The sequence below is a fragment of the Hemiscyllium ocellatum genome, chromosome 13 (genome assembly GCF_020745735.1).
Source record: "Hemiscyllium ocellatum isolate sHemOce1 chromosome 13, sHemOce1.pat.X.cur, whole genome shotgun sequence".
Classification (NCBI taxonomy): Eukaryota; Metazoa; Chordata; class Chondrichthyes; order Orectolobiformes; family Hemiscylliidae; genus Hemiscyllium; species Hemiscyllium ocellatum.
The window spans coordinates 3,885,866-3,912,956 of NC_083413.1; the positions used below are offsets into that span (position 1 = coordinate 3,885,866).

Consider the following 27,091-nt stretch of genomic DNA (forward strand, 5'->3'; position numbering starts at 1 on the left):
AAACCTATGCCCTCTAGTTCTGAACTACCCGACACCAGGGAAAAGACTGTCTATTTAACCTATCCATGCCCCTCAATTTTGTAAACCTCTATAAGGTCACCCCGAAGCCTCCAACGCTCCAGGGAAAATAGTCCCAACCTGTTCAGCCTCTCCCTATAACTCAGACCCTCCAACCGTGGCAACATCCTTGTAAATCTTATCTGAAGCCTTTCAAGTTTCACAACATCTTTCCAATAGGAAGGAGACCAGAACTGCACACAATATTCCAACAGTGGCCTGACCAATGTCCTGTACAGCTGCAACATGACCTCCCAACTCCTGTACTCAATACTCTGACCAATAAAGGAAAGCATACCAAACGCCGCCTATCTACCTGCGACTCCACTTTCAAGGAGCTATGAACCTGCACTCCAAGGTCTCTTTGTTCAGCAACACTCCCTAGGACCTTACCATTAAGTGTATAAGTCCTGCTAAGATTTGCTTTCCCAAAATGCAGCACCTCACATTTATCTGAATTAAACTCCATCTGCCACTTCTCAGTCCATTGGCCCATCTGGTCAAGATCCTGTTGTAATCTGAGGTGACTTTTTTCGCTGTCCACTACACCTCCAATTTTGGTGCCATTTATTAGAACATATCTTTTCTTCTTCAAGCTGTCATAGGATAAAACAATGTCTTCTCTGCAAGCACTTAATCTCAGCTCAGACAGAAGAGGTATAAATATCCTGAATTTTACACAACCAAATGATCCGTTTGGTAACTTTGTCCAGCAGAATGTTCAGAACAGTTTGGTCTGTGATTGCCTCTGTCCGACACTGAGTGCATTAAACTGAAGATATCTGGTCACTAATGGAGTTACAAATGGTCTCTAGGTGCCTCTGCGCTGGGAGGGAAAATCAGCCACGATTCATGCTCCTGTTCACTAGCCAGTGATGAAGGTCATGCAGACAGTCAGTGAGCACGGATGCATTGTGCCGACACATACCCATCACCCCAACTAGTGAATAGTGTGGTTAATCTCTCATGTTAAAAATGACTATTTAAAACTGACAAATATTGGATGCATCACAAACTGTGCATCACAAACAGAAAATAAAACACTTAGCACTGACACCGGGAAAGCAAAGTCACTGAAAATAAAAACAGAACAGATTAGACAGATTGCATTGAAGACGAGGTCTCAATAATTAGGTTTGTTGGTGTGTCACATATTCTTCCTTGGAGTTTTTTTGAATGAAAATAGGAACAGAAGGTCTGCCAGGAAAAGATTCTTCAAACATAGAAAACAGGAGGAGTAAGCCATGCAGCCCTTCTGTTCCATCATTTGATATCCAACTCCGTACCCTGTTCTGTTTTTGCCTTGTACCATATGATCACTTCAGCCCTATGAGGTCTATCCAACTCCTTCTTGAAAACGTTTTAGCCTTGAACACTTTCCGTGGTAGTGAATTTCACAGGCTCCCCACTCTCTGGGTGAATACATTTCTCCTCACCTCAGTCCAAAGTGGCCTACCCTCTACCCTTAAACTCCATGTTCGACTCAGCGGAGTGTGCTCAGTCATTCCAAAGTTCCGCACACAGCAATTAGAATCCCTATAGTGTGGAAACAGGCCCTTCAGTCCGACAAGTCCACACCGACCCTCCAAAGAGAAGCCCACGAGACCCAATCCCCTACCTTATTATCCTATATTTACCCCAACTAATGCACCTAACCTACGCACCCCTAACCTACACTATGGGCAATTTAGCATGGCCAATTCACCTAACCTGCACATAGTCATACAGGTGCACACCATGGAAACAGACCCTTCGGTCCAACCTGTCCATGCCAACCAGATATCCCAACCCAATCTAGTCCCACCTGCCAGCACCCAGCCCATATCCCTCCAAACCCTTCCTATTCATATACCCATCCAAATGCCTCTTAAATGTTGCAATTGTACCAGCCTCCACCACTTCCTCTGGCAATTCATTCCATACACATACCATCCTGTGTGTGAAAAAGTTGCCCCTTAGGTCTCTTTTATAGCTTTCCCCTCTCACCCTAAACCTATGCCCTCCAGTTCTGGACTCCCCGACCCCAGGGAAAAGACTTCGCCTATTTATCCTATCCATGCCCCTCATAATTTTGTAAACCTCTATAAGATCACCCCTCAGCCTCTGATGCTCCAGGGAAAACAGCCCCAGCCTGTTCAGCCTCTCCCTATAGCTCAAATCGTCCAACCCTGGCAACATCCTTGTAAATCTTTTCCGAACCCTTTCAAGTTTCACAACATCTTTCCAATAGGAAGGAGACCAGAACTGTACGCAATACTCTGAAGATATAGACTGCAGGGAAATAGATGGTGACATCTTGCAAAATGTCCAGATTACAGAGGAGGAAGTGCTGGATGTCTTAAAATGCATAAAAGTGGATAAATCCCTAGGACCTGATTAACTGTACCCTAGAACTCTGTGGGAAGCTAGAGAAGTGACTGCTGGGCCTCTTGCTGAGATATTTGTATCATCGATAGTCACAGGTGAGGTGCCGGAAGACTTGAGGTTGGCAAACGTGGTGCCACTGTATAAGGAGGGTGGTAAGGACAAGCCAGGGAACTATAGACTGGTGAGCCTGACCTCAGTGGTGGGCAAGTTGTTGGAGGGAATCCTGAGGGACAGGATGTATATGTATTTGGAAAGGCAAAGACTGGTTAGGGCTAGTCAATATGGCTTTGTGCGTGGGAAATCATGTCTCACAAACTTGATTGAGTTGTTTGAGGAGGTATTAAAGAGGATAGATGAGGGCAGAGCGGTAGATATGATCTATATGCACTTCAGTAAGGCATTCGATAATGTTCCCCATGGGAGACTGATTAGCAAGGTTAGATCCCACGGAATACTGGGAGTTTGGATTGTCAGGTTGATTTCTGCACCAACCTCTAGTTCCACGAGTCACAGCTGTGTACAGATGTCAGAAGTCTACACAACCATGAAGAAAATTATAGGGAATGCTGCTTCAACCGGAGATCTGGTTCTGGACTCCAATCAACAGGAACATCTTTCCTGAATTTATTCTGTCTAGTTAGAATTTTATAGATTTCCATGAGATACCCCTCTCATTATTCTAAACTCCAGTGAATACTGTCCTAACCAATTAAGTCTCTCCTCATAGTCAGCCCTGCCATTCTAGGAATTAGTCTGGAAAATTTTCCTTCCATCGAGAGAACATCCTTCCACAGATAAGGAGACCAAAACTGCAGTTTTGTGCAGTTTCACCAATGCCCCATCCAATTGCAGCAAGATATCCCTGGTCCTGTACTCGAACCCTCTCACTATGAAGGCCGACATACCATTTACCTTCTTCACCACCTGTCGGTCCTGGATGCTTACTTTCAGTGATTGGTGAACAAAGTCTCATTATACCTCCCACTTTCTCAATGTATCACCAATCAGATAATAACCTCCTTTCATGTTTTTGTTATCAAAGTAGATAACCTCACATTATACTGCATCTGCCTACATTTACCCAATCACTCAGCCTGTCCAAATCACTGTAAAGCATCACCACATCCTTTTTACCGCTCACCCTCCAACCCTTTGTGTCATCTGCAAACTGGAGATATTACATTTAGTTCCCTCATCTCAATCACTGATACATACAGCAAACAGATTTCACAATTTAATTCTGAAAGAACTGCAATTTAGGAAGAGGAGCAGGAATAATTTTTTTATATCATGATACATCTATCTGAAAAGGTACTGAGCTGGGAATTAATAAGATTTTGCAAAAGATTAGACACTCACATCTGCTCCTTCGAGTGACTTTTTTAGCACAGCCACAACCTCCTCCTGAAAGGCCACTTCGGAGACACATTTTGGACGGCTGCAGACAAAAGACAAGTAAGAAGACAGACTCGAGCAGAATCTCACTTCAAACACACAAATTTATTTGGTACGAATTGCATCCATCTACCAAATCACGAAATGAAATTAATGAGTAATTCTCATGCATCGTGATGCAATCAAGGAAAAGACAAATATTTTCTTTTCAGGTGCGAAGCAATCAGTCATGTCTCAGCATTCCTTCTTTACTCACTTTACCTGATGAGAAGCTTCCACTATCCTTCGGAGCAACCCATAGAATTGATGCAAGGGCAACTCATATTTAAGAGGCTAAGGAATTGCTCATATCTTTGGGATATCATTTTGTGGGTGTACAGGATGTTGGTGAAGTATCTTCTGCAATACTGTGTGCAGTCCTGATCACCTGGTTATATTACAACTAGAGGGGGTTCAGAAAAGATTTACCAGAACTGGAGGGTTTGAGGTTTAAAAACAGACTGGGACTTTTTTCACTAGAGTGTAGGAGGTTGAGGGGTGACCTTATGGAAGTTTATAAAATCAGGAGGGGAATAAATAAGGTGAATGACAAGGGGCTTTTCCCTAGGGTGGAGAAGTTCAAAACTAGGGAACATAAAGGAGAAAGATTTAAAAAGGACATGGGGCAACTTTTTAAAAGAGAGTGGTTCTTGTGTGGAATGAATTGCCAGAAGTAGTGATGGGTGAAGATACACTCACAACATTTAAAAGATATTTGAATAAATTCATGAATAGAAAAGGTTTGGAGGGATATGGGCCAAGCGCAGACAGGTGGGACTACTTTAGTTTAGGAACATGGTTGGACCAAAGGGTCTGTTTCCATGTTGTATCACTCTATGAATACTGAACAGACATTGTATTTCAGAGGACAGTGTTAATACAAATGAAATGCAGTTTTTGAAAAAGCAATCGCAATTAATGTAATCAATTTTATAACATTGGCTATTATGGAGATTTTCACAGTATAATTTTTGAAACCTGTTCTTGTCCAAAATTCCCCAATTTTTATTATTCTCATATGAAATGTTTCATTCACATGTAAACATAGATTTTGGTGCAGGACGCCTAAATGTCAACAAAAAACAAAATGACAAAGCATGCTTGCGCTCGTAATCCACACAACAGGTTCCCATGGTGATCACGATCAGAACCAGTTACTGAGCAGAAACCAAGCACCTTGATCTTCTTGTGCACACCTCTGGAACCTGCTTGTGCTTGGCATCTGACTGCAGGCAACCACTCCCCACAACTCCAACTTTCTGACCTACAGCAGCATGCGACCCAAGAGAGGGGCAAGTGAAAAAGAGAGTAAAACCATGAGAGCCATTATTACGGTCCTGAAGCAAAAGATTTCCAATGGTTTAGTACTTGGCATATTTTGGGAGACTAGGTAACAGCTAAGAACTGTGCTTTTAAGATCTCTACAAGCGGGGGGGGGGGGCGACTGTGAAGGTTCACCTCTGACTTTCTCTCATGGACAAAAAAAAAGACAATCACCTCAAACTATAACAATTGATTGATTACAGGCTCAGAAACACAGCCAGCATTTCATATCCCCCAAATAATCCTGAGAGAAAAGGACACATGGCACTACACAAAGCATCATCTGGAGTTAGTTTCTTACTATTTCTCCACCCATGGAACTGGTTTTTGCTTTTTGTTCTCTCCACTGGTTCCTGCTGCAGCTTTTTCTTTCGCTGGTTTTGAGCTGCTCACTCCAGGTCCTTTTAAAAAAGCTTGCATTTTCCACCTTCCAATACAAATGGCAAATATTAAACGTATTGAGGATTTTTTTCACGGGGGGGGGGGATGAAAGTGATTCAGAGAGGACGGGGAGTGAGGGAGGGGGGAGTGAGGGGGGGTGAGGGGGAGTGAGGGTGAGGGGGAGTGAGGGGGGGTGAGGGGGAGTGAGGGGGGGTGAGGGGGAGTGAGGGGGGGTGAGGGGGGGTGAGGGGGGGTGAGGGGGGGTGAGGGGGGAGAGGGGGGAGTGAGGGGGAGTGAGGGGGGGTGAGGGTGAGGGGGAGTGAGGGGGGGTGAGGGTGAGGGGGAGGGGGGGTGAGGGGGAGGGGGAGTGAGGGGGAGGGGGGGAGGGGGGAGTGAGGGGGAGTGAGGGGGTGAGGGGGGGAGGGGGAGTGAGGGGGAGGGGGAGTGAGGGGGAGGGGGTGAGGGGGAGTGAGGGGGAGGGGGGAGGGGGAGTGAGGGGGAGGGGGGGGGGGGGGAGTGAGGGGGAGGGGGGGGAGGGGGAGTGAGGGGGAGGGGGGGAGGGGGAGTGAGGGGGAGGGGGGTGAGGGGGAGTGAGGGGGGTGAGGGGGAGTGAGGGGGGTGAGGGGGAGGGGGAGGGGGAGTGGGGGGGGGTGTTCACCCGCGGACACCCTGAGAGCGGGAGCCGCCCCGCTGTGTTCACAGACACACTGCCTCCCCCTCCCACACCCACACCCACACCGACCCGACCCGCCCCCCCCGCACTGCCGCACCGTGTCTGTGTCTCCGGGCGCTCTATTCCAAGACGCCGCTAAAACTCCCGCCAACGGCTCCTGTGACGCTGACCACATTTCCTCTTCCGGCCGGTGTCCCGGACAAATAGGTCCGGCTGGAAACCGGGTCCGACACAAACATTTTCCACCCCATCCCAAATCGTCCCAATCTCCTATTCCTCCCCCAGTCACCTCAACCATTCTCTCCAATCCCATTCCCTATCCCCCCAATTTCCATATTCTCCCCCAATCCCCACCCCTCATTCTCTCACCCATATTTGGGCTATGGCTGTCCTCCAGAAGGAGCTCTATATAGTTTGTGCTAAAAAGTAGATGGGACTGAGCTGGATGATAAGCCATGGTAGAGCAGGTTGGAAGGGCCAAATGGCCTGTTCCTGATCCTGTTTTCAAATAAAAGCTGCTGAATATCTGAAACCAACAAAAAGGGCTGGAGGAACTCAGTAAGAGAGAAACAGTGAACACTTCAAACCTAGTCTTTAGGGTTCAGGTTCTAAGGGTTGCCCCTCTGTCTTTCTCACTGCTGCCATGGCTGAGGGGTTTCAAAACAGAATGCAAGGCCTAGCCTCACTGCAGTGTTGCAGAATATTGCTTTTAAAACAATTATATATTATTATTAATGTATGGTTATTACTTGTTTCATCAGACCATGCCACTCAGTGACCCAGATCTTGATTTGGGCACATATTCAAAATCTGTAGATTTTATAAAATCAAACATTAAACTACAATGTTAATTAAATGTAATTTAAATAAGGAAAGACCTACAACCACATACAAGTTAATGTGGAAAAATGTTTCCCTCTGAGTGCAAGCTGGATACAAGGCCTGGGTATCCATACAACAGTTCAAAATAACCTGTGACTGCTCTTTGGAGAACTACCCAACACAGGTACTCACATGGAGTGGGAATCCCATACATTCAAACATGCCTCCAGCAGGACATTTCAGGATGGTGTATTTAGTCAGAGGCCTTGGGCAAAGTCGTGCATAGTCTGCAGGAGGAACCAGTACTAGTAATCCTTCCATGCAGAACGGAAGTTGTGAAATTTCCAAAATGAATGCTCAAGGCATTAAAAGAAAGAGAAGCCACGTGTTGAAGAACATTGCAATTTACAGAGATGGTTAGGGAAGGTAACATTAGGTGGAATTATTCCATGTAACAATGAACAGAGGTGGGGGCGTGCATCTCATAGCAGCTAACATGGCTTTAGCTGCACAACTAACCTCACTCCAGATCATCATGGCAATAAACAAACAAAGTGCTTTTAAAACAAGTTTAAAAATTTATTGTCAAAATTTGACTAGGCACAGCGTAACTGTTGCAATTGTAAGCTTATTGTTTAGGTTTCTGAATCATAGAAGTCAAACAGTCGGTTCAAGTAGGGCACAAGTTAGCAAAAGAGTTGTTCCAATACTCTTCAGCATTATATTTACATTTAAAATGCAGACCATTGCTTTAGTTTTAAAAGATCCTTTTTACTACTTAAAACTAAACTGACCATTAGAGACTAAACCATTATGAATTTGCAAGCCATTCTCAATCTCTTCAATTTTGTGTTCAAGACAATCAGACTTGTCCTTGAATGTGACCAAGACTTGTATCAATCCAAACCTGATCATTGTACATTCCAACACCCATACATGCTGACAGACACACTCAGAAGGTGCAGTACACCAGCAAGTATTTGACATCAAAGATCTCCACAAGTCAACTAAAGTCCTGCGGGTTCACAGAGCAATTGTCATCATCCCCTGGACCTTGGACCTGCAAAATAAGAGCTAGAAAACCCTAACAACAATTCCTCCACTGCATCATTCAGATTTAATGCAAGGACCTAACAAACATCTCAATGCCAGCTCGACTAGCATTCAGGAAAAATCTAGCTACAATAAATTGGATGATTAGTTTAATAAACTGGTCTATTTCCAACACCTCCACATATCCCAAGGCACCTTCCCATACAACCACAGGAAATCTAAAACTTGCCTGTTTACCTCCTCACTATCAAAGGCTCCAGACACACTTTCCAGGTGAAGCAATGATTTGCTTCTGCTTCACAGTGAGGTCTCCTCAATACTGGGGAGGTGAAACACAGACTGGGAGACTGCTTTGCAGAAGTTAAATTCTGTCCACAAAAATGGACAGCTTCAGTTGCCTGGCACCTCAACACATGGTTCTTCGGTCAACATCTCCACGTCAAGTTTGCTGCATGCTCCACCGAAACACAGTGCAAACTGGAAGAACAACACCTCATTTTCCACTTGAGGAACCTGCAGCCTTCAAACCTGTTATCAAATTCAATAACTTTAGGGCCTGAACACCACCTCCCATGTCCTGACTTCAAACCCCATACACCAGACTCTGTCATCACTCGGGTTGCTTTCATCACAGCCAATCTCCACCTACTTATGGTCCCCATTATCAGATTTTCCTGTTCTTTGACATACTATAATCCATCCCTCTGTCCAACTGCCTTTCCACACACTATGTCCCACCCCCAGCTCCCCCAACTTTCAGCCCCTATGCCTATTTTCCTAGCTACTATCAATTCTGAAGAATGGTCACTAGACTCAAAATAATAACCTGCCTTTTCTCCACAGATGCTGCCAGACCTGCTGAGTTTCTCCAATACCTTCTGTCTTTGTTACAGTAAACTGGCCACCATCTATATGGCTAAACGACATCACCCAAATCAGGTGCTGTTTATCAACACTCAAGTAGCTAACATTCCAGGGAAGGACAAGGAAATACTACAAAGTCACACCAATGCTCTACTTGAAGTGCAGCAGTATTGACATTAACGACTTGGAGGAACTGGTTGGTTTCCAATCATTTAAAATGGCAACTTATCAACTAAGTTGCATCACACTTTCAGTTCAAACCCCTTAACAATGAGGCAGAGTAGTATCAGACAATAAAAAGGAAATAAATCCTACAATCTGCATCCCACCATCTCATGGGACTGGTTAATCAGTGTCCAAAGATTTGGGGTTGAAGTTAAGCCTATTCAATCATGTGAAGAATTACAACAGAAACTTGTGCCCAAGTAGATGTCATATTGAGAGGAGGAACAGCTGATGACAATCTTAAAAGATGCTGGACATCAAATTATTGGTGGTTAGATCGTAATATCAATGATTCTACCAGGTTAAGAATTATAACACATTTGTTTTTGTTTAGTTAATATTGAAGAAGCTGCAGCAATCCCAGACATCTATTTTTTCACATTTAAAAGTTTTGCCTCTTCCATGATTAAAAATAATTTGCCACTCAGAACTGTATGGATCAACTATATTGACTACTAGGTCCCAAATTTGATATCCAAATTTTGCCTGAATGATAATGGTTACAGCCAAGAATGCTACTGTTGACTGCAGCACACCTGTAATGGAAGAAACTATTTTATTTTTAAACACCACTCATATGCCCATCCCTTAGCACAATTCATTGACTTTCTTTAAAAAAAAGATGGATTAATTTCTCAACTTCTGCCATCACTTCAATTCTACCCTGTTCATCTTTTGGTTTCCAACGTGCAGAACACTGAATAGGTCAGAAGATCTGTGACAGCTTCAGCCTCTCAGTCAGACTTCCACAAGGATGCCCACACTTTCACTGTCACGCTGAGCAAAAAAAATTATTAGACTGAAATTAACCACTCTTAACCCAATCTATAGAAACACAAACCTAAACTCATTTTCCATTACTCTCTGGCTCCTCATGTTCTTACTTCAGGACTTTTCTCTCTCACCACTTATTCTGATGTTAGCTCCTTGCTGGAGTACAGGGACAGAGACCCCAGTGGTACCCATCATTCACATTGAAATCTTAACCACAATTGCCAGTTGGTTACATTACCCGTGGTAAAATCACCGCAGAGTCTAGTAGCAACCTAACGCACACACACTCCTGCATTTCTAACAAGAGTTACCGATTTATGATCATGAACTCTGATCAAGTTATCTTTGAAACTTGCTTTTTATTTTGCAATTCCTAACCAGAACTTTTGAAGTTGATTATGGTAATGAAAACAAAGAATCATGTCAAAGTGCAAAAATTACATTTTAATACCATGATCTTACAATATAGCACTAGTTCCCATAAGTACAGCATTACTTTCTTCTCATTATTCAAATGTCTGAAAATACTCCCAGTATACAGTTCATCACTTGCTGTACGTCACTTTTATACAGTGTTGTGCAATGTTACAAGAATGCAAATGTATTCTCTATTTAACAAAAGTTGAGAATTCCATCAAAATCAGAGGCATACAAAAATAAGCAAATACAAAATTATTTGTCAAACATTGAGAAACTGTGACAAGCCACATTGCATGTAGAAATTATCCTAAGCGTTGCATTATCAAATACTTCAAAAATAACTTTAAACACTATTTTTGACTCCCACAAAGATAAATAGGATTCTACAGGAACTTAGGTGAAGGTTTCACTAAATACCTGCATGTGTGAAATGTTACATAATTTCTTCATGATACATTTAACAGATGGGCACATTTTCAAACAATTATATTTGGCAATATAAAATTACATTTGTAACATGCACACATTAAAATCTGAAATTCAGAGTTGGGGCAAGGTACACAGACTTCTTGCCAGCATAGAATTTGCTGCATCTTTTTACCCCAACCAAAAGACACTAATGTATTATAAAACAACACTCTGCACTTCTTTGTGGGTCTTATTAACAGTTGAATATCAGCTTTAAATGTTTCATTCCCTTTAAATATAAATACTTTATCCTTTGTGAAAAAACACAATGAATGACCAATCAAATCAGGTTTAAAATGTGAAAACTATGATAGGTTTGAAATCTCTGAAAGTAGCTTGGATTGATATTCTGCAATGCATTATGTAAAAATTTAAAATACGTGGATTAAATGTTTGCTTGAACTTTGTGGTTATCAAGTTAGATGATGTCAGTATTAATAACAATCAGTTTCTCTTGGTCGTATCCTGTGATAGCCTCAAGCCTACACTCTCAATCTTAAAAGAGCAGCTATCCATGTTCTATTATAAGACCACAAGACATAGGAGCAGAAATCAGGTCATTTAGCCAATTGAGTCTGCACCACCATTCAATCATGGCTGATTGGTTTTTCAACCCCATTTTCCTGGTTTCTCCTGTAATCTTTGATTCCAGCCACCCTATGACCTCTTTGACAGAATGCTAATTAGATGCTGAGTCTGTTTGTGCAATGAGCAGGTCCCAACAAAGAGCTGGATAAGGTTGTTCCAAAATATCCTGAAGCTTGCGTAAAAATAGGTGATCGACCTCGGACTTAATCCCAGGTTTTCCCAACGAAAACAATATTCTAAAAGGCATGATGGGATCATTTGGCCAAATGGATGATTTAATGGTGGCAGTCGATAGTTAAAAACAAAACAGGTCCCTGTGATTTGGTGGTGGGAAAGCTTTTCAGTTGTGTAAAAGCACTTCCGCATTTAAAATAAAAGTGATTTGGATTTGGAAAAGAAACGTTCAGTTGTATGTAAGAGCACTTCTGGATATAGAAGAAAAGCCATTGTGGAACTGTCCCACAATGTAATATTGCAGTTTAGCAAGTATGACTTATAAGTAGGCATCATTCTGTTCAATTCAAATGTATAACTGTGTATATTAAGCAGTTTTTAATGCACAAAGCTAATTATCAAGACACTTTTCCAAGAAACCGAACGAGAATCGAAATATGAGTTTTTGCATATTTAAGAACACAAACACACTGACTATAATAAAACAAGATAACCATAATTTCCAACTGAGCTGACAAAGTTTATTTTAATTTTCAAAATTGATGTCACTTATTCCATAACATTGACACGATCTTCAGCACAATCAGCTCTACATAGCCTACGTAATCATACTGATATACATTATAAAGAAAGGAGTGATACTTTGCCCAAACCACTTTCAAGAAAGCTGGTCAGAGATCCGTCATACTGCACCATACCCATGGATAAGATGCCTTCAAAATAAATACTAAATAACAGTCAGTGAACTATAAAAGGTCAGTAAATCTGATATCAGTGCTCAGGTGATATCCACAAAATCACTGTAGACACTCTGAATATATGAACCATCTTCTGTTTATATACATTACTATCACATCCATCCAACCTTGAAGGGCACTCTGACATAGTGGAAGTGTGTTAAGAAAGCATAATTTTATATTTTTATAATGTACACTTGTACAGGTACAAGTGCATCTCTTTGTACATCTACAAGAAACATTGCAAGCCATTGGTCCATTACTAAATCATCTTTAATGTAAGAAAGTCTGAAAAAAGAACAGCATTGTTGGTCTGTGGATTGTTTTCCGCAGTAAGGTTTTCCTTGATTCCCCATCTTGAGATATTTATCCTTTGCTGAGATGCATTCAAATTTAATTCGGCTCTGTAATTTTGCTAAATTTATTCTTGTCCCAACAACCAGTTTGGTTAGGATAGCCTAGTCTGTAGACAACACATGCAGCCAATATTACCTCAATGATCTGTTTAGAAATGCAGAAGATTCTCCTCTCTCTCCTGTTATCTTGGGTCCTCTTGCAACAATCAGGACTTGTAAAACACCAGCATGCCATTGCAAAAATTATGATTAGAAAATAATCTTGAAGAAAAAATAGATTTTTAGCCAAGGAGTCTGTAGTTTCTGGCACCGTGCAACCAAATGGCCTTTCACTGGAAATTCTCCGGAAGTCAGTTAGAAAACTAAAAAAAAAATCCAGATCTAAACTAAATTCCTGCTATCTCCTGTGCTAGTTTGAAAAGCATTGTGGTGGAAGCTGACCCTGTTACAAATCTGACACGTCTGCAGATTGAATTAAGTTTCCATTAATAGTATTAATTTGCAAAATTCATGGAGACTTTTAAATTTAAGAAAGCTCTTTGGGTGCCAGGTGCTGACAAACATGTTTCAAAAGCTTTGAGTGCAAAATTTTAAACTTACAAAGAAACTGAATTCTGCAAACCATTATAAATACCAAATGCAATTGTTTTAAAGGTAATTAGTTATTTGCAAAGCTGACTATTCACAGGTGGTGAACTAGACATTAATTCACTTTCTAATCGTTTGTGATATATCCATGTTGGCTGTATGGATCATGTTGCACAAGATTATTGTTCATAAATCAAGGACCTTTCTTAAAGTAATTTTTTTAAAAAAGTTTTTAAAACATTGGCTAAATAAGACAGTTTAGAAACTTAGAGAGGAGGTAGTGCAAGAGGGGGAGCACGAGGGAAACCTAGTTTCAATTTTGGAAACAATTTGTGCACAGATTTCAGATAACACCCAAATGGGAAGGTCTATCTTTTGCTGTTTTAACTTTCCAGATACCAGGGCACAGACTGTGCTTTTACAGTTTCCCCCATTTATACTCATGGTTTACATTCGACTTTAAAATATTGATGTTTGTGACAGGTTGGAATTTGGAATGCTTTCTTGCTTGGTTCTCAGCCATCACACACAGTGCTACAATCGGCGAAATAGAACAGCAACAGAAAACGCTTCACACACTCAGTTAAGCCACTTTGGATTCTCTATAGTCAGACAGATAGGCTTGTGAGGACTTACATGGCACTCTTCCACAGGAACACCTTCCAAATAATCAAAAAACAATGTAGCTTCACACTCGTGGAATTCTACAAGACACAGCCACAGAAACAAAGTTTAAAATTATGTTTAATAATCATATCCCTGATACCATAGCAGCTCATTATTCTGTTTGTGTTTAGCAAGATGCCACATAAGGTCACCATCATTTGCAAACCTCAACATACACATCTCGCATTTGTATGGAAGCGCTGCAGCGTGGCTTATGTCGATATGGGATCGGAGGTTTGCAATTTGCTCAGTAGAATAATCACAGTACTGACACAAGTAGATCTCCTGAGAAGAGTGCAAATTCAAATGTTTGTTATATTCGGCTGTGTTGCAAAATCCCTTCCCACAATCATCACACACATATGGGAAAAAACGGGCGTGCTCAATTGCCACATGCCGGTTTACATTGCCGTACAACCGACTCCTGTAGCCGCAGGACTGACAGATAAAAAAATTTCTCTCCCGGTCAAAGCTCACTTTACTTAAGAAGCCTGCAGGTCCCTGAAGTCCATCTTCGGAACTGTCATTCATCTCCATGAGGCTGTATGCATGTTCAGCAAGGACATGGCTATGTAGCTCAGCAGCATCATCTGTGCCATACTCACAGAACTGGCAGAGGTACTGTTCATCGCCATCATGTTGCTGCAAGTGAAGATGCAGCTCACTGGTACTGCAGAAGTGGATGTTGCATTGTTCACACCAGTACAGATACTCAGTGCTGTGGACATCCGCCACGTGTAACTCCAGCTCCTTCGGGTTTTCTGCACTGTAGCTACACAACTGGCAAGCATTTGGCTCTTCTGTTTCATGGATCTGCATGTGCTTATGAAGTAGATCGTACGTTAGAAATTCATGTTTGCAAACTGGACAGATGTTCGGCAGAGTGTTTGTGTGCCTGAGAATAACATGCTGCTTCAGCTCTGATGGGTACTTGCTGTTGAAGTCACAATGCTCACAGCTATACAGCCCATCACAAGATGGTTTTCGAAGAGGCCACTTATGCTGATAAAGAACCGTTGAGCAAGGGGACTTGGCCCGATTTTCCGAACTATCACCAACTGAACTTTCGTTTGCATTGTCTTGGTGTTTATTGTTTGTTGAAACTCCATGTTCAGGATGATGTGTGTTAAATCTGTTCACTTGGTGATTTAAAGGACTCCAGTTATCAAATTCACTTTGCCTCTTGCTAGTTCCTTTCAAAACAGAGTTTATTGGTCTCAAGGCCATGCAAAGGTCTGAAAAAAAAAGTGAATTTATAGAATGCACTGACACATTTAAGACATTCTTGGAAACCATCATATTTTCTCCTTCCCAAGTGTTTGAAAACACAATTTTCTAGCATATCCCCTTGGCAAATGCCAGTGTCTAGTCACAAGGGAATGGATCAAAGAAAAGAAAACAAGAAATTAAAATTTTGATAACAGGTTGTCATTCTAGACAGATGGTTCTGAACTTGAGCAGCAAGATGAAAATCTAGCCCTCACTGTCTAGATACTCAGATAAAGAATAGTCACTTGGTTAAGGACCCAGAAAGCTGCTACCACCTGAAACCTGTACTCAAGCACAGTTCACTGCTTTAAAGGAGAGGGTACAATGAGAAAATTGTTGAGAAAAGACAGAAGGAGAGCAAAGAAAGCAAAATAACAGTAAATAAAGAAGATAAAGCAGAGTTGTCTTAATTTCTTCTAGTCTGTAGGACAGCCCCAGCAGTATTACATCAACTAATCCTATCAAATGGTTGCAGTTAAGACACAAGTTTTGATTTTATCAATAATAAAGAAAATCACACTCAGGCTAGCAACCTTCAAGAAACAAATTAATGAGTCAGTACATCATTTTCATCTCAGTAAATAGATATTACAAGGTAATATTTACAGATATGAGAATTCATTACTAAAAAGAAAAATTACCTTGTGAATCGCTTGAACTGTTAGAGTGTTCAGGACTTTTTTCTTCTTTGTCTTCAACTGTGGAATCAGACCCTATAAAAGGCAACATAACATGAGAATGAGGAGCAGGATGAGACCCTTCAGTCCCTTGAGCCTTCTCAACCATATAAAACAACCATTACTGATCTTAGAGTCATAGAGATGTATAGTACGGAAGCAGTTCCTTCAATCCAACTCATCCATGCCGACCAGATATCCTAACCTAATCGAATTCCATTTGATAGAATTTGGCCCATATCCCTCTAATCCTTTCCTATTCATATACCCATCCAGATGCCTTTTAAATGTTGTAATTGTACCAGTCACCCTCAACTTTGTTTTCATGACCACTCTCAATAACCCTTCAACCCGTTACTAATTAAACATCTATCACCTCCTTAATCTTACTCAGTGCCCTAGCATCCACTGCACTCTGGGGGAGTGAATTCCACAGATTCATGACCCTTAGAGAAGTAATTCCTCCTTATCCCTGTTGAAATCTGCCACTCCTTACCCTAAAACTATGACCGCTCATTCAAGATTGCCCACACACAAGGGACCACCCTTTCCAAGTCTAATGTGTCAATCCCCTTTCACACTTTATGGACCACAATTAGATCTCCTCTCATTCTCCTAAACTCCAGAGTATAGGCCTCAACAGCTCAATCTCTCTTCATGAGACAAACACCTCATCTCTGGAATCAATCTTATTAACCCTTTCTGAACTGGAGCCAACGCAACTAATCCCTCAACAGCCTACTCCCAATTCCCACGTCTCATCCAAAAATGTTACCCTGACAGTACAGCATTCCTCCAATGCTTCAGCCTATACTTTATGCTCAAGTCATTGGAGTCAGTTCTGACTTTGACTTCGGCAGATTCTTACAAACTGAGTAGGTATGCTGGAGATGCAAGAGAAACAATAGAGGGATGTACACCCAGGATTGGCAGAACTAGGTGAATTTGAAAGGAGTAAGAAAAGAGAACAATAATAACAATTTATAACAATGATCAGAAGAACTTGGAGTAGACCAAACAACTTGTACCAACAGGCTCGTAGCTGATTGGCTTGTACTCTTAACTCTACTTTTATTCCCGGGCTTTTGCCCAAAACATTGATTTTCCTGCTCCTCGGATGCTGCCTGACCTGCTGTGCTTTTCCAGCACCACACACTCGACTCTAATCTCCAGCATCTGCAGTCCTCACTTTTGCCTAGTTTTTTTTAGATTAGAATAGATTACTTACAGTGTGGAAACAGGCCCTTCGGCCCAACAAGTCCATACCGACCCGCCGAAGCGCAACCCACCCATACCCCTACATTTACCCCTTACCTAACACTACGGGCAATATAGCATGGTCAATTCACCTGACCTGCACACCTTGGACTGTGGGAGGAAACCGGAGCACCCGGAGGAAACCCACGCAGACACGGGGAGAACGTGCAAACTCCACACAGTCAGTCGCCTGAGTCGGGAATTGAACCCGGGTCTCAGGTGCTGTGAGGCAGCAGTGCTAACCACTGTGCCACCGTGCCGCCCACTGTCAAAGTTACTTGCTGAAACAAAACAGTGACCCCATCTGACACTTCCAGAAGGAGAGACATTTTGAAGAGGAGGAAAGTCTCCATGGGGAACCTTGTTGAACGCCTTACTGAAGTCCATATAGATCACATCTACTGCTCTGCCCTCATCAATCTTCTTTGTTACTTTTTCAAAAAACTCAATCAAGTTTGTGAGACATAATTTCCCATGCACAAAGCCATGTTGACTATCCCGAATCAGTCCTTGCCTTTCCAAATACATGTAAATCCTGTCCCTCTGGATTCCCTCCAACAACTTGCCCACCACCGAGGTCAGGCTCATCGGTCTATAGTTCCCTGGCTTGTCTTTAACGCCCTTCTTAAACAGTGGCACCACATTTGCCAACCTCCACTCTTCCGGCACCCCACCTGTGACTATCAATGATACAAATATCTCAGCAAAAGACCCAGCAATCACTTCTCTAGATTCCCACAGAGTTCTCGAGTACACCTGATCAGGTCCTGGGGATTTATCCACTTTTAACTGTTTCAAGACATCCAGCACTTCCTCCTCTGTAATCTGGACATTTTGCAAGATGTCACCATCTATTCCCCTACAGTCTATATCTTCCATATCCTTTTCCACAGTAAATACTGATGCAAAAGATTCAGTTAGTATCTCCCCCATTTTCTGTGGCTCCAACAAAGGCTGCCTTACTGATCTTTGAGAGGCCTTATTCTCTCCCTAGTTACCCTTTTGTCCTTAATATATTTGTAAAAACCTTTTAGATTCTACTTAATTCTATTTGCCAAAGGTATCTCATGTACCCGTTTTGCCCTCCTGATTTCCTTCTTAAGTATACTCCTACTTTCTTTATACTCTTCTAAGGATTCACTCGATTTATTCTGTCTCTACCTTACATATGCTTCCTTCTTTTTCTTAACCAAATCCTCAATTTCTTTAGGACCTACCAGCCTTCCCTTTCACCCTGACAAGAATATACTTCCTCTGGATTCTTGTTATCTCACTTCTGAAGACTTCCCATTTTCCAGCCGTCCCTTTACCTGCGAACATTTTCCTCCAAGCAGCTTTCGAAAGTTCTTGCCTATAACCGTCAAAATTGGCCTTTTCTCCAATTTAGAGCTTCAGCTTTTAGACCTATCCTTTTCCATCACTATTTTAAAATTATTTAGAATTATGGTCGCTGACCCCAAAGTGCTCCCCCACTGACACCTCAGTCACCTGCCCTGCCTTTTTTCCCCAAGAGTAGATCAAAGTTTGCACCTTCTCTAGTAGGTACATCTACATACTGAATCAGAAAATTGTCTTGTACACATTTAACAAATTCCTCTCCATCTAAACCTTTAACACTATGGCAGTCCCATAGATGTTTGGAAAATTAAAATCCCCTACCATAACCACCCTATTATTTACAGATAACTTGTAAGATAGCTCCTTACAAGTTTGTTTCTCAATAACACACTGAAATGCAACCTGTGACTCTCAGGAATGACAGCGATGGGATTCGAACTCACGCTTCCTTAGAGACAGGAGCCTTAATCCAGCGCCGTAGACTGCTCGGCCACACTACCAGACTATCCCTATAGCTCAAACCCTCCAACGCTGGCAACATCCTTGTAAATCTTTTCTGAACCCTTTTAAGTTTCACAACATCTTTCCAATAGGAAAGAGACCAGAATTGAATACAGTATTCTAAAAGTGGCCTAACTAATGTCCTGTATGGCCGCAACATGACCTCCTAACTCCTATACTCAATGCTCTGACCAATAAAAATAAGCATACCAAACGCCACCTTCAATATCCTGTCAACCTGCAACTCTACTTTCAAGGAACTATGAACCTGCACTCCAAGATCTCTTTGTTTAGCAACATTCCCCAGGACCTTAATACTAAACGTATAAGCCCTGCCCTGATTTGCCTTTCCAAAATGCAGCACCTCATATTTATTTAAATTAAACTCCATCTTCCACTCCTCAACCCATCTGATCAAGGTCCTGTGCACTAAGGTAACCTTCTTCCCTGTCCACTACACCTCCAATTTTGGTGTCATCTGCAAACTTACCAACCATACCTCCTATGTTCACATCCAAATCATATATATAAATGACGGAAAGCAGTGGATCCAGTGCTGATCCTTGTGGCATACCACTGGTCACCATTCTGAAAAGCAACCCTCCAACACCATCATTGGACTTCTACCTTCGACACAGTTCTATATACAAATGGCTAGTTCTCTCTGTATTCCATGAGATCTAACCTTGCTAACCAGTCTACCATGAGGAACCTTGTCGACCGCCTTACTGAAGTCCATATAGATCACATCCACCATTCTACCTTCATCAATCCTTTTCGTTACTACTTCAAAAAACACAAGTTTGACAGACACTATTTCCTATGCACTAAACCTTAATGACTATCCCTAATCAGTCTTTGCCTTTCCAAATACATGTAAATCCTATTCCTCAAGATCCCTTCCAACAACTTGATCACCACCGATGTCAGGCTCATCAGTCTATAGTTCCCTGGCTTTTCCTAACCACCTTTCTTAAACAGTGGCACCACGTTAACCAACCTCCAGTCTTCCAGCACCTCCCCTGTGACTATCAATGAGATAAATATCTCAGCAAGGGGCCCAGCAATCACTTCCCTGGCTTCCCACAGAATTCTAGGGTACACCTGATCAGGTCCCAGAGATTTATCCACCTTTATGTGTTTTAAGAAATCCAGCAACTCTTCCTAGGTAATATGGACATCTTTTAAGATGTTGTTATTTATTTTCCCACATTTTTTACCTTCCATATCCTTCTCCGCAGTAAACATTGATGCAAAATATTCATTTAGTATTGCCCCCATCTTCTACTGTTTCACACATAATTATCTTGATAAACTTTACGCAGCCTATTCAATCCCTAGTTACTCTTTTGTCCTCAATGTATTTATAAAATTCCTTTGGATTCTCCTTAACCCTATTTGCCAAAGCAGTCTCATGTCGCTTTTGCTCTCATGAGTTCTCTCAAGTATACTCTTACTGCCTTTATGCTCTTCTAGGGATTCACTCAATCTCTGCTGTCTTTATCTGACAGCTGCTTCCTTCATTTTCTCAACCAAAACCTCAATTTCTCTAGTTATCCAGCATCCCCTACGCCTACCAGCCCTGCGCCCTAACAGAAACATACTGTCTGTGCACTCTCATTATCTCATTTCAAAAGCTTCCCATTTTCCAGCCATCCCTTTACCTGCAAATATCCACCCCCAAATCAACTTTTGAAAACTCTCCCAAGTATTTTAGTACACCAGCACTAACAGACTTATCTGACATCCAAAGTCCTCAAGTCACAATTCAATAAGGCCAAAGTCATCGCCGCCACAATATGCTACAAAGCTCACACGCGACACCAATTGAACATTCTGCAGACACTGACTTTGAACTGTGAATCTTATGTTGACTTTACAACTCCATCTCCTTTCCCACAAACCATTACTCAGTTTTAACAGTGGGAAAGCTCTTATGTTACCCCAATAACAAATAAAACTGAAAACAATCCTAACAGCAATCCAACAATTCAATCATCTATTTGAAAACACAATAAAGTACCACACTGAAAATGTTAATATCATTATTTTTCCTGAATTACCTTGCTGCCAGTTATACAGTGTGTTTTGGCTATATACAGGGTTATAGTTACTGTAGACAACATTATGCTTACTTACACAGTCTTCCTAGTTATTTACAGTTTTATAGTTTAGACACAGCTGGGGTTATTGAGACAATGTTATAGTTATTTAGTCGGTATTCTATTTACACAGTGATTATGGTTAGTGAAGCTGTATCCTGGTTATTTACACAGTGTTACTAGTGAAGCTGCATCCTGGTTATTTACAGAGTGTTATGGTTAGTGAAGCTATATTCTGGTTATTTACACAGTGTTAGTTAGTGAAGCTGTACCCTGGTTATTTACAGAGTGTTATGGTTAGTGAAGCTGTATCCTAGTTATTTACAGTGTTTATGGTTAGTGAAGGTGTATTCTGGTTATTTACACAGTGGTACGGTTAGTGAAATTGTATTCTGGTACTTACACAGCGTTACAGTTAGTGAAGCTGTATTCTGGTTATTTACACAGTGTGGAGAAAGTGAGGACTGCAGATGCTGGAGATCAGAGCTGAAAATGTGTTGCTGGAAAAGCGCAGCAGGTCAGGCAGCATCCAAGGAGCAGGAGAAGGGCTGAAGAAGGACTTATGCCCGAAACGTCAAATGCCCTGTTCCTTGGATGCTGCCTGACCTGCTGCGCTTTTCCAGCAACACATTTTCAGCTATTTACACAGTGTTGATGGTTAGTGAAGGTGTATTCTGGTTATTTACACAGTGTTATGGTTAGTGAAGCTGTATTCTGGTTATTTACACAGTGTTGATGGTTAGTGAAGGTGTATTGTGGTTATTTATACAGTGTTGATGGTTAGTGAAGCTGTATTCTGGTTATTTACACGGTGTTATGGTTAGTGAGGTGTGTTCTGGTTATTGAGTTGGTTAGTGAGGTGTGTCCTGGTTATTGAGTTGGTTAGTGAGGTGTGTTCTGGTTATTGAGTTGGTTGGTCTGCTGCCTTGTCCCCAGTTTCTGTATAACTCACTCTCACAGCCTCCTCCTTCATTACCCGAGTAACGGGAGGGATTTAAACTCTTCCTCCGCTTCCTTTGGCCATTCGCACTCATGGCGGAGCGGCCCGGCTCCCGGCTCCCGTCCCTCGGCCCCGGGCCTGGCCTGGGTCTGGGCCTGGGCCCCGGCGGCTGTCCCTGTGTCCCGGGCCTGGGCCCCAGCTCCCGACGGCAGTCCCTTTGCCCCGGGCCTGGGGCTGGGCCTGGCGGCTGTCCCTGGGCTCGGCTCCCGGCGGCTGTCCCTGGGCTCGGCTCCCGGCGGCTGTCCCTTGGTCCTGGGCCCCGGCCTCCCGGCGGCTGTCCCTGGGTCACTGCGGCCGCCTGTGAAGCGGCAGTGAGAGGCCTGTGTCCCAGCCTGAAGGCCTGCTCCCTCTGCCCCAGCTCCGGGTCTTGTTGTGAGACGCTCCCTGAGCGCGCGGGCTCCCGGTTTCCGCTGCGCGCGCACAGGGAGCGTCTCGCGTTTCCCGATCAGAGAAAAAAACCAGCCCCGGCCAACCCCAATATCCGCAATTACCCCCAATATCCACAATTACCCCCAATATCCGCAATTACCCCAATATCCACAACACCCCCAATATCCACAATTACCCCCAATTACCCCAATATACACAATAACTCCATAACCCCAATAACCCAATAATCCAATAACCCCAATATCCAAATAACCCCAATACCCCAATAACCCCAATACTCCAACACCCCCAATAACCCCAATTACCCCAATAACCCCAATGCCCCCAATAACCCCAACACCCCCAATAACCACAATACACCACACCCCAATACTCCAATAACCCCAACACCCCAATAACCCCAACACCCCCAATAACCCCAATACTCCAATAACCCCAACACCCCCAATAACCCCAATACTCCAAACCCCAACACTCCAATAACCCCAACACCCCAATAACCCAAACAGCCCCAATGCTCCAGCACCCCCAATATCCCAATAACCCCAACACCCCCAAAACTCCAATGACCCCAATACTGCAACATCCCCAACACCCCCAACGATCCAACACCCCCAATACCGCAATATCCCCAACACCCCAATAACCCCAATACTCCAATATCCCCAACACCCCAATAACCCCAATATTCCCAACACCCCAATAACCCCAATATCCCCAACACCCCAATATCCCCAATACCCCAATAACCCCAATATCCCAATACTCCAATAACCCCAATAACCCCAATATCCCCAATAACCCCAATATCCCAATAACCCCAACACCCCAATATCCCCAATACTCCAATAACCCCAACACCCCAATATCCCCAATAACTTCAATACTCCAACACTCCAATAACCCCAACACCCCAATATCCCCAACACCCCAATATCCCAATAACCCCAATACTCCAACACTCCAATAACCCCAACACTCCAATACTCCAACACCCCCAATAACCCCAATTACCCCAATGCCCCCAATAACCCCAACACCCCCAATAACCCCAATACTCCAACACCCCAATACTCCAATAACCACAACACCCTCAATAACCCAATACTCCAACACCCCAACACTCCAATAACCCCAACACCCCAATAACCCAAACAGCCCCAATACTCCAACACCCCCAATAACCCCAATACCCCAATAACCCCAACACCCCCAATTCTCCAATGACCCCAATACTCCAACACCCCCAACACCCCCAACGATCCAACACCCCCAATACCGCAATATCCCCAACACCCCAATATCCCCAATAACCCCAATATTCCAATATCCCCAACACCCCAATAACCCCAATATTCCCAACACCCCAATAACCCCAACATCCACAATACTCCCAATAACCCCAACTCTCCAATAACCCCATAATCCCAATACCCCCAATACCTCAATAACCCTAATCCTCCAATACCCCGAACACTCCACCACACCCAATACTCCAATAACCCCAATACTCCCAAAAACCCCAACATCCCCAATACTCCAATACCCCCAACACTCCAACACCTCCAATACTTCAAATAACCCCAACACCCCCAACACTCCAACACCTCCAAATACTCCAAATAACCTCAACACCCCCAATACTCCAACACCCCCAATACTCCCAATAACCTCAACACCCCCAATACTCCAACAACCCCAATTCTCCAATATCCCCAACACCCTCAATACTCCAATAACCCCAATACTCCAATAACCCCAACACCACCAATACTCCAATAACTCCAATACTCCAATAACCCACAATACTCCAATAACCCCAATACTCCCAATAACCCCAACACTCCCAATAACCCCAGTACTCCAACACCCCCAATGCTCCCAACACTCCAATAACCCCAACACTCCCAATACCCCAATAACCCCAATACTCCAATAACCCCAATACTCCAATACCCCGAACACTCCAACACCCCAATATTCCAATAACACCAATACTCCCAATAACCTCAACACCCCCAATACTCCAATATCCCGAACACTCCAACATCTCCAATACTCCAAATAATCCCAACACCCCTATACTCCCAATAACCCCAACACCCCAATACTCCAATAACCCCAATACTCCAATAATCCCAATACTCCAACACTCCCAACACTCCAAAAACTCCAATAACCCCAACAACCCCAATAGTCCAACACCCCCAACACTCCAATAACCCCAATACTCCAACACCCCCAACATCTAGCACCCCCAAAACTCCCATAACCCCAATACTCACACACCCCCAATACTCCAATACCCCAATAATCCTCCAATGCAAATCTCCAACACTCCCAATACTCCAACACTCCCAATACACCAACACCCCCAGTACTCCAACACCCCCATCACTCCAACACCCCCAACACTCCAATAACCCCAACACTCCAATAACCCCAATACTCCAACACCTCCAACACTCCAACACCTCAAATACTCTAACACCTCCGATAACCCCCAACACACCAATAACCCCAACACTCCAAAAACCCCAACACTCCAATCCCCCCAACACTCCAATAACCCCAACACTCCAAAAACCCCAACACTCCAACACCCCCAACACTCCAATAACCCCAACACTCCAACACCCCAAATACTCCAATTACCCCAACACTCCAATGACCTCAACACTCCAACACCCCAAACATTCCAATAACCCCAACACTCCAATAACCCCAATACTCCAACAACCCCAACACTCCAATAACCCCAATACCCACAACACTCCAATAACCCCAATACTCCAATAACCCCAATACCTCCAACGCTCCAAAACCCCCAATACCCCAATAACACCACTACCCCATACCCCAATACCCTAATAACCCTTTAACCCCAATACTCCAATACCCCAATAACCCCAACAACCCCAACACTCCAATAACCCCAATACCTCCAATAACCCCAACATCCTCAATACTCCCAATAACTCCAACACTCCAATAACCCCATAATCCCAATACCTCAATAACCCTAATACTCCAATACCCCAAACACTCCACCACACCCAATACTCCAATAACCCCAATACTCCCAATAACGCCAACATCCCCAATACTCCAATATCCCCAACACTCCAACACCTCCAATACTCCAAATAACCGCAATACCCCCAATACTCCAACACCCCCAAAACTCCCAATAACCTCAACACCCCCAATACTCCAATAACCCCAATACTCCCAATACCCCAATAACCCCAATACTCCAATAACCCCAATACCCCGAACACTCCAACACCCCAATATTCCAATAACAACAATACTCCCAATAACCCCAACACCCCCAATACTCCAATAATCCCAATACTCCAACACCCCCAACACTCCAAAAACTCCAATAACCCCAACAACCCCAATAGTCCAACACTCCCAACACTCCAATAACCCCAACACTCCAATAACCCCAATACTCCAACATCTCCAATACTCCAAATAATCCCAACACCACAATACTCCAATAACTCCAACACCTCCAATAACCCCAACACTCTCAATACTCCAAAACCCCAACATCCCCAACACTCCAATAACCCCAATAACTTCAACACCCCCAATACTCCAATAACCCCAATACTCCAATAACCCTAATGACCCCAACACCCCAACACTCCAATAACCCTAATGACCCCAGCACCCCCAATACTCAAATAATCCCAATAACCCTAATGACCCCCACACCTCCAATACTCCAATAACCCTAATGACCCCAAAACCCCCAATACTCCAAAAGCCCTAATGACCCCCACACCCCCAATACTCCAATAACCCTAATGACCCCAACACCCCCAATACTCCAATAACCCCAATCCTCCAATAACCCTAGTGATCCCAACACCCCCAATACTCCAATAACCCCAACACTCCAAAAACCCTCATGATCCCAGCACTCCAATAACCCCAACACCACCAATACTCCAATAACTCCAATACTCCAATAACCCCCAATAATCCAATAACCCCGAATACTCCAATAACCCCAATACTCCCAATACCCCAATAACCCCAATACTCCAATAACCCCAACACTCCAACACCCCAATATTCCAATAACACCAATATTCCCAATAACCCCAACACCCCCAATACTCCAATAATCCCAATACTCCAACACCCCCAACACTCCAAAAACTCCAATAACCCCAACAACCCCAATAGTCCAACACTCCCAACACTCCAATAACCCCAACACTCCAATAACCCCAATACTCCAACACCCCCAACATTTGAATAATCCCAATACTCCCACACCCCAATACTCCAACACCCCCAACACTCCAATAACCCCAACACTCCAACATCTCCAATATTCCAAATAATCCCAACACCCCAATACTCCAATAACTCCAACACCCCCAATACTCCAATAACCCCAATACACCAATAACCCTTATGACCCCAACACTCCCAACACTCCAATAACCCTAATGACTCCAGCACCCCTAATACTCAAATAACCCCAATAACCCTAATGACCCCCACACCTCCAATACTCTAATAACCCTAATGACCCCCACACCCCCAATACTCCAATAACCC

The 27,091-nt window shown here is 43.2% G+C and overlaps 2 protein-coding genes across 4 annotated transcripts in view; both read right to left on the reverse strand.

Annotated features, from left to right (window-relative positions):
* rfc4 (replication factor C (activator 1) 4) overlaps nucleotides 1–6,421 on the reverse strand; it is a 38,674-nt gene extending 32,253 nt beyond the window's left edge. For both annotated transcript variants that reach the window (XR_009645309.1, XM_060833987.1), the window contains exons 1-3: nucleotides 6,333–6,421; nucleotides 5,483–5,608; nucleotides 3,784–3,862 (exon numbers count right to left, since the gene is read on the reverse strand). Coding sequence is in view for 1 of the 2 variants with exons in the window: in XM_060833987.1 (XP_060689970.1) it covers nucleotides 3,784–3,862; nucleotides 5,483–5,601 (198 nt within the window). In the remaining variant the exon portion in view is untranslated. The remainder of the gene's footprint in view (nucleotides 1–3,783; nucleotides 3,863–5,482; nucleotides 5,609–6,332) is intronic.
* Nucleotides 6,422–12,042: 5,621 nt separating this feature from the next.
* On the reverse strand, nucleotides 12,043–22,528 carry LOC132821409 (zinc finger protein 639-like). Of its 2 annotated transcripts, none has more exons than XM_060833989.1 (3): nucleotides 22,091–22,528; nucleotides 15,881–15,952; nucleotides 12,043–15,205 (listed from the first exon to the last, which is right to left on the reverse strand). In XM_060833989.1, the coding sequence occupies exons 1-3, from the start codon at nucleotides 22,146–22,148 to the stop codon at nucleotides 14,049–14,051; spliced, it is 1,287 nt and encodes a 428-aa protein (XP_060689972.1). In that variant the 5' UTR covers nucleotides 22,149–22,528; the 3' UTR covers nucleotides 12,043–14,048. The 2 variants fall into 2 exon arrangements, with proteins under 2 accessions (XP_060689972.1, XP_060689971.1); XM_060833988.1 differs by having other exon boundaries at nucleotides 22,067–22,528.
* Between the last annotated feature and the right edge of the window lie 4,563 nt (nucleotides 22,529–27,091).

Excerpts from the sequence above, each read along its gene's own strand:
- LOC132821409 (XM_060833988.1), bottom strand. The coding sequence starts at position 22,148 with ATGAGTGCGAATGGCCAAAGGAAGCGGAGGAAGAGTTTAAATCCCTCC. Across the intron at positions 15,953-22,066 it reads TGAAGGAGGAGGCTGTGAGA|GGTCTGATTCCACAGTTGAA; the intron begins GTGAGTTATACA and ends TGCCTTTTATAG. Across the intron at positions 15,206-15,880 it reads CAGTTCAAGCGATTCACAAG|ACCTTTGCATGGCCTTGAGA; the intron begins GTAATTTTTCTT and ends TTTTTTTTTCAG.